Here is a 7,920-nt window from a genome sequence, read left to right on the forward strand (position 1 = left end):
AGAGAGAGAGATGGGGTCTACAGATACTACAGAACTGATATAGGAACAAAGCCTTTCCCTATAACTTATTTCTGTTGCGTGATGTTGAGTTAGGAATGACTCATAGCTGACCCTCTACTGGGTTTTCAGAGGCAATAAATTGCATGAGAGTTGACTGGCCATCTTTCTGTCATGGAGCAGCTCGTAGATTTAAACCATGTAACATTTGGATTGACAACACAATTCCTGAACAGTGGACTTCCTAAACTGTGATTCCTAACCATATTTATTTATTTATTATTAAAGAAATTTCTATATCATAAAGTCACAAACTTAGTGTATTTCTGTTATAATATCACTAGATAACAAAGACAATTTTCAATAGCAATGCATCTATGCAATGAAGTGTTTTGGGCCAGTGACTCAGAGTTTGAAAGAATCATACAGGTCAACCAATTCTCTGCCAATGCAAAAGGTCTGCCAACAGTCTCTTTGAGTAATTTATATTTTACATGTCACAACTTACTTCTTTGTCAAGTGACACATCATTTTAAAAAAGATTATTCCAACAACAACTTAGGAGGGTAGGGTTATGGTACTAACAAAAGAATTAAGTAGCCAATCTCAGTTATTATACTGTCTAATTAGTCAGGAAATCAAAAGACAAATTGCATTGGGAAAGTCTGCTGTCAGGGACCTCTGCAGAAAACTGAAGAGCAATGATATCAGTCTAGAGACTGAGGTGTGCCTGATCCAGGTCATGGTCTTCACAATTACTTGCTATGTATCCAAGATCTGAACAGTAACCAAGGATGATAAAGGAAGGATGGCTGATTTTGAATTGTGGTGATGGAGAAGAGTGTCAAGCATACCATAGACTGCCAGGAAAACAAACAGTAAGTCCTTGAGAGGGTGAAATCAGGCAGCTCCCTGGAGAGAAGGATTTTGAAGCTTCTTCTCACGTACTTTGGGCACGTGGCCAGGAGGGGCCAATCCTTAGTGAGGGACATCAAGCTTGGAAGGGTGGAGGGACAACGCAGGACAGAAAGATCCAGGATGAGTCATAGTATCTCAGTGTCTGGAGAAATTGATTAGGTGTGTTAGAAATGATGAGATTGGCTCAGGATAGGTCAGCATTCAGAGCTAATGTACATAGGGGCGCTATGAGTTGCAGTTGACTAACTGTCCCATACCAACAACAATAATCACTATAGAGGTTTCCTTAAAGCAAACTCAAGTCTACTTTTATTCAATACAAGTGTTTCTACTCATAGGAGTTTCTTGAAATAGATCCAATGTTCCTCCAATAACATCATTTCAAATTCAAGATCTTTGATAATATCTTTTATTGAACTTCCTGTAGTATACCAGAGTCCCTCCCAAAATGTATCATGCAAAATAAGGCCCTCTAGTCTACATGTGTCACATGCAATAAGGGTTACCAGTGATGGACAGTTTGGTGGAGCTCTCCAATGAAAACAAGCTTGGAAGCAGGAGTGGTATCCACTTCCGAAATAGCTTGCCTCTGGAAATTCTATGAACGTGGAGAAATGATGGAAGTTATACAGGTGTTCACATCTTTTTTTCACAGGGTCGCCACGCGTCGTCTACAACTTGACAACACTTAGCAACAACAACAAATCTAGATGTGTTGTTGCCTGTTCTAGGTATGGTTGAGCCACTGACATCCCACTGTCTAGATATCCTTGCCTTATGCTAAGTATGAATGCAAATAAAACCAATTATTCTACATCCTTTATTTATGTGCATATACTCTTACCTAAAGATACATTTTTCATACAGCTCTACTGAATTTCATCTTGCTGGTTTTTACTTTATTTTTCTGACAGAACTTGGAGCATTTTATTACTGTAATGGGATCAGACTTATTTTTCTCCTCTACGGGTTGTAAAAAATCGAGTAGGCACATAGTCGCACACAAATCTCTTCAACCTTACCCTGCTCCCATATTTTGTGTTTATATCAACTTTTAAATCTCTAGTCATTCTGTATATCCTCCCTAAAAATCCACTTATCTCCCTTTTAAAATAATATATATTCCAGAAATCTCTGCTATGCTTCAGAAGTTAGTGACAAAAATAAGATAAATAACTCACTGAAACCATAAATACCAAGACTTTATCCACCAGGGACTCTGGGAGAAAGATGAGAACTCTCTTCTGTTGGATTTGCAGCTTTAGAAACCCAATGAATGGTCAGCTATGAGCCAGCTCCTACTGAAGTACAATAAATGTTTAGTTACTATTGTTTTAATTTAGTTAGTGATGGAGTAATCTCAGCACTTTTAAAGAAAGATAAACTAGTTTAGTGTCATTTATTTTCAGTCAACACACATCAACTCTTAGTAATCATTACTTTTGTTTATTTAAGTCATCATAACTAATATACTTAATCTTTTGGCCTGTGATTTTGCTAGGGATTGTCTATAAGTCTCTGGTTCTTTGGTTTACTGCCTACTCTTACCTCCTTTTTTGATGAGAATGTTTGCCTCCTGTCACTTGGCACATCTTTCTTCTCCATTAGCTACCAAAGATAACTCATCATGAGGCTGCACTATCATACACGCTATTTTAGCAGCATACACTTTTAAACTTGGATTTAGTTAAAACAGCTATGTATTATTTGTCTAGATTTTCAGTTCTCTTGGAATAATTTAGTAGTCATTGAAGACATACAGGACTTTGTACTCAGTGCACAGAGAATTGCAATTAAAAGTTTCAAACAGATAAATACGCTGAAAAGAATTGTAGCATGTACGACCCCAAAATATACACTATATCACATAGGTGGGATGAGTAAATGTGGGCTTGATATTAGGAAATGCTTACATTTTCAAGAGATAACATTGAAGAGATTATAGCACCAAAAGGGGCTTAGAAAGATAAGCTCAAATAAGGACTTTAGATAATCTTAGAATAATGAAAAGGTATTGAAGATTTAGGCAGAGGAATGACATAGTCATAATGGAAGAGTCGTGACGACTTCCAGCTTGAGAATAGTTTCTCAAACTTTAATGTATAAGAACATTATCTGGACATTAGATTGAAATTAAAATTCTGTCTAAGTCTAGGGAGACGTCCAAGATTGAATTTCTAGTAAGAGAGGTTGGTAACCCTTGGACCTTTCAGTTGTAATGAAGTAGAAAGTGACTTGGGAGTGAGATTGTTATTTTGTACCTTCAAGTGAAAGATGACTCATATCATCCCTACAAACAATAGAATTGAACTCTGCCCTATCCTGTGCTAGTCTCATAATCCCTGACACACTTGAGTCTAATGCTATAGTCACTGTATCAGTCGATTTTGCTGAGGGACTTCTTCTCTTTCACTGACCCTTCACCTTTTCAAGCATGATGTCTCTTTCCAAGGAATAGCCTCTCCTAACAACATGTCCATCCTTGCCTCCAGGGAGCACTCTGGTTGCACTTTCTCCAAAACATATCTGTTTGTATATTTGGAAGTCCATGGGCTACTCAGCACTTTTCTCCAATACCACAATTCAAAAGATATAGATTCTTATTCTGCCATTAATCTCAGAGGAAAACTATGATGGTACAATTATAGGTCAATCGACTCTATTGTACTCTATTGCTATACAATGAAAGAGGGAAGGAGAGTTTGACTTTAGTCTCAGTTCTTAATAACTGACTGTCTATAGAGTGTACTAGATTGTAATCTTTTCTGTTGCAGATCTCCAGATCTTTTCTCCCCCAGTGAGTGTCACAATGGCCTCTTGTGTATTTGTAAGTGTGAGGACGGCACAGGATAGAACAGGTTTCAATCTTTTGTTCTTAGGGCCACTATGAGTTGTACTTAACTTGATAGCATCTAGCAGCGACATTAGCTTATCATCCAAATCATCCAATTGCTTAACCACTGTGCCACTAGGGCTCTTTTTCTTATAACTGGAGCGTGTCTTTAAGTCTGCTGAGTCCTCAGTTACCTCATATGGTCTGTGAAATGGAGAGTGCTCTATACTTTTGAGTCATTTCAAATTCAGATATAGTAATTTTTTTATAAATATCTGTATGAAGAAGGTAATAATTTCTTATTTTTCTTAACCACCTTTGATTATTAGAAAGGGAGGGGCTTACCTTTAGATTACAAACACAAACATATATAGACATCTGGTTCTTTAAAAACGTCATGAGAAAGAAAAAAAACAACAACAGTCTTTCATGAGAATGACAGAAATTGGATCTCTACTTCCAATTAATGGAACTCATTTGACCTCTTGCCTGGCTCCTGAAGTTAAAAACAAAGAGGAAATAAAAAGTGCTTTCCTGTAAAATTGTAGTTACTGGCCATTGAGTAAATTCCAAATAACAGTGACCCTGTAGCACAGAACAGAACTGCTCCATAGAATCTCATAGACTCTAATCTTTCCTGAAATACATCTCCAGGTCTTTTCTCCAGTAGTTTGTGATAACTTCTAGCCTTGAGGTTAATATTCAATTGCCTGACTATTGTGCCATCATGGATTCTTTTCTTAAAAATGTTTATTTCCTATTTAAGGCATATGGCAAGGAGGTGGTAAAACCCTCACTATAAGCAGATGATATGATCATGTATACAGAAAACTCCACGGAATCAACAAAATAACTGTTAGCTCTAATAGACCAATGAGGATGGCAAGATACAAGACCAATATACAAAAATCCGTAGCATTCCTCTACAGTAGCAAAGAAAACACAGAGAAGGAAATCGAGAAAGCAATACCATTTACAATTGTCAACAACAAATTGAGCTAATTGGGAATAAACCTAATCAGAAACACAAAAGACCTTTATTAAGAAAACTATACTTCTGTGAAAAATAATAAGAGCCCTAACAAAAGGGGAAAAAAAGTCATTGTTCATGGATAGGTAGACTCAATATAGTGAAAATGGCAATCCTACCAAAGAAATCTATGTGTTTAACACAATCCCAATACAGATACCAAATTAATCATTCAAAGAGATAGAAAAGGCAATTGGCAAATTAATGTGGAAAGGTAAGAGACTCCAAATTAAAAAAGCATTTCTGTAAAACAAAAATTAAGTGGGAGGCACAGTACTTCCTGATCTCAAAACCTATTATACAGCCATAATAAACAAAACAGCATGGTGATATTAAAATGACAGACACATAAACCATTGGAACAGAATTACAATCCAGAAATGAATCTACCTACCTATGATCAATTACACACTTGGTATGAGCAGTCAGGAAATAAGGAGACACATTGTACTGGGAAAATCAGTGGGGATTAATTTTATACAATGTGAGTGAAGAACACAAAAATAACAGTTTAAAAATCTTAAAAAAAGAAAATAACAAGGCTTTTTCCACTCTCACTACTGGTAAGGGACTGTGATGACAACACAAAAGTACCTGATTTGAAACCACAGCAGCTCTGTGGGAGAAAGATGGACAATCAACTACCATGTGATTTGCTGCCTCTGAAAACCTGCTGGAGGGTGAGCTATGAGTTGATTCTGACTTGATGGTACATAACAACAACATTACATTGTGAAACTCCTAAGAAAAGGAATGTATTTCTGGAGACATGCTATAGAAACTTTAAAAATGAAAATAATAGGGCCGTAATAAGATCAATAGGGTAGTTATGCAGTCTTCCAGGTAGAGGAACTGAGTGGGGAGTTCAAACAAGTACTGTTTACTTTTCTTAGTAATGAGAGATTTGATAGGAAATCCTGACATAATCACTTATCACAGTTTCTTAGTTTCCTACAAGACAGATATGACCTACATTCTAAGCACAAGAGTGTTAAGGGGATGACAGGGAAGTCTTACAGATTATATTCTTTATTAAACTATTACATATTTGAAAATATATGCTTCAATAACATTGGCTTACTATATTATGTACTAGAAAGATTCTTTGCACATTATTTTTTTGTTTGATCCTCTTAAAAATACACTAGATAGGTGCTTTACCTCCATCTTATGTATGCACACATTGAGGCCAGAGATGTTAACATTCCTTTTATCAACAAGCCAGGAAGGTACAGAATGAAATTCACATTACTCAGCTCTATAAGGATCCCATAATTCTGATTATTGGTCAGAAAACTCAGTCTCTCAGCTATGAGCACACATTACTACTGCCTGTTGGACTGGCTCTGGGATCTCTCTTTATGCATGTTACAAATGGTAAAACCAGTGTGATCCTCTGAAGCTTAATGAACACACTCCCCACTTATAAACATGATTAAGTTCTAAAGACCAGATTGTTATATGAAAATTAGCATTATGTGAAAAAGGGGCCTGAGCACATCAAATCACAAAATAGAGGAGGACTACATAATTATACAAATCACTGAGAATCATGCATCAGCCAAGTTGACAGAGAACCTTCACCACCACAGCCAGAATTACATTCAACGTGCACCTTGGTATTAATTGCTTCCAGATGTACATTAATGTACCAAGTAGTTGTCTGGTTTTTAAACTATTGTATTACTGTGAAATCAAATAACAAGATAGTTGATAAGTGAGGAGTAGGTATACTCTCTAACTGTGGTTCTGTTTACCTTATCTTTGATGATTCTGGTTCAACATAGTTGTAACTGAACCCCAAATCTATATTTTTCAGGATTCCTGAATGATTCAGATGGTAGCCATGTTATTGTCACTGTTTCATGTTAGGTTCAATGATGACAAGTAGTACTTTATGCTCACTATTTGTTCTGTGGGTTTCTTCTTAGAAATAGAAGAAAGATTAAATGAAATAGTCTTAGGAGAGAAAAGCAACTATTAGCTAATATTTACAAGATGCCCAGTACTTGATAAATTTTGTTATTTTTGTGAACTATCAAAATAATGGAAGAAAGAGCTAGTTGTATGTTTTTTTTCTTTTGCACCATATTGCTGTTGTTGTTTACTGTTCAGTTGGAACCAACCCATAGCTGACCCTTCAGTGGGTTTTCAGAGGCAGTTAATCACACGGGAAAAGATTGCTTATTCTTCTGCAGAGCACTGATGGGTTTCAAACCATGTGCCTTCGGGATTACAGCTTCTTGTCACTAGGCCACCAGAGCTCACCCCATCTAATGAATTTTAAAAATATATGCATTATCTCCCTTAAATGTGACTTTTAGGAGTTCTGAAGGATAGAAAGACCTTATAACTATGCTTTGGAAATGAGAAGTTCCTGCTTGGAAGAGTATTAAATACAGGCAAGAGTAAATTAAAATCTTATAATTTATGATTCATTATTAATCTCATTTCTTTTATTTATAACAAATTGACTAACAGCCCTTCCCTCCTAAATATTACTACATGTGGTAGATTACAAATCCGATGAGGATAAACAGAAAATACTCCATTAATATTTATAAATGCCGAAATGCTCATATTTCCCATGTATTTGGAAAATCAGCCCAAGTAATTAAGGAGTATGGGGAATTATAAAGATGAAAAATAGCAGGAAAACAGTAGCATGAAAGTTACCAATACTATCTTAGTTCAACTGTTACATCTTAATGACTTAATTTTCTACGGATGGCATTTTTAAAATTTAAATTTCTAGGTTAAAACAAAACAAACAAAGCTTCATTACTATCCAAGCAGCACAGATATTTTTCAAATGGCAAGCTTACATCTTTGGCTTCTCCACAAGGTAGCGAAAGTGTTTACTTCCAATGATTTTCACCACCATCTCAGGCATGCCATCTGATCCGCGGGGAATCTTCCAACCTGAAGACATGATTCTTCACAAGACCTCTTCAAATCTTTGAAAAGCAAGCAAATCACTCCTTTTAGTTTCCCCCAAGCCAACTGAAGCATCCATGCCAATGAAAACAGTACCAGGAGCAAACACTTTACAGACAATATCTCACGAAACACTTTCTGCAAGAGCATTGGGCTTGGAAATGTGGAGGAACATTGAAGAGTAGAAGACTCTCAATGATATGGC

At 36.3% G+C, this 7,920-nt stretch overlaps 1 protein-coding gene across 1 annotated transcript in view; it reads right to left on the reverse strand.

Moving 5' to 3' along the window:
- LOC102856906 (chromosome unknown open reading frame, human C1orf87) overlaps window positions 1-7,710 on the reverse strand; it is a 150,512-nt gene extending 142,802 nt beyond the window's left edge. Inside the window, exon 1 of the mRNA XM_006879745.1 lies at window positions 7,604-7,710. Coding sequence (XP_006879807.1) covers window positions 7,604-7,710 — 107 coding nt within the window. The remainder of the gene's footprint in view (window positions 1-7,603) is intronic.
- Window positions 7,711-7,920: the final 210 nt, after the last annotated feature.

The sequence above is a fragment of the Elephantulus edwardii genome, unplaced genomic scaffold, assembly GCF_000299155.1.
Source record: "Elephantulus edwardii isolate Elephantulus edwardi_28Jun2011 unplaced genomic scaffold, EleEdw1.0 scaffold00005, whole genome shotgun sequence".
In the NCBI taxonomy this organism is placed as follows: domain Eukaryota; kingdom Metazoa; phylum Chordata; class Mammalia; order Macroscelidea; family Macroscelididae; genus Elephantulus; species Elephantulus edwardii.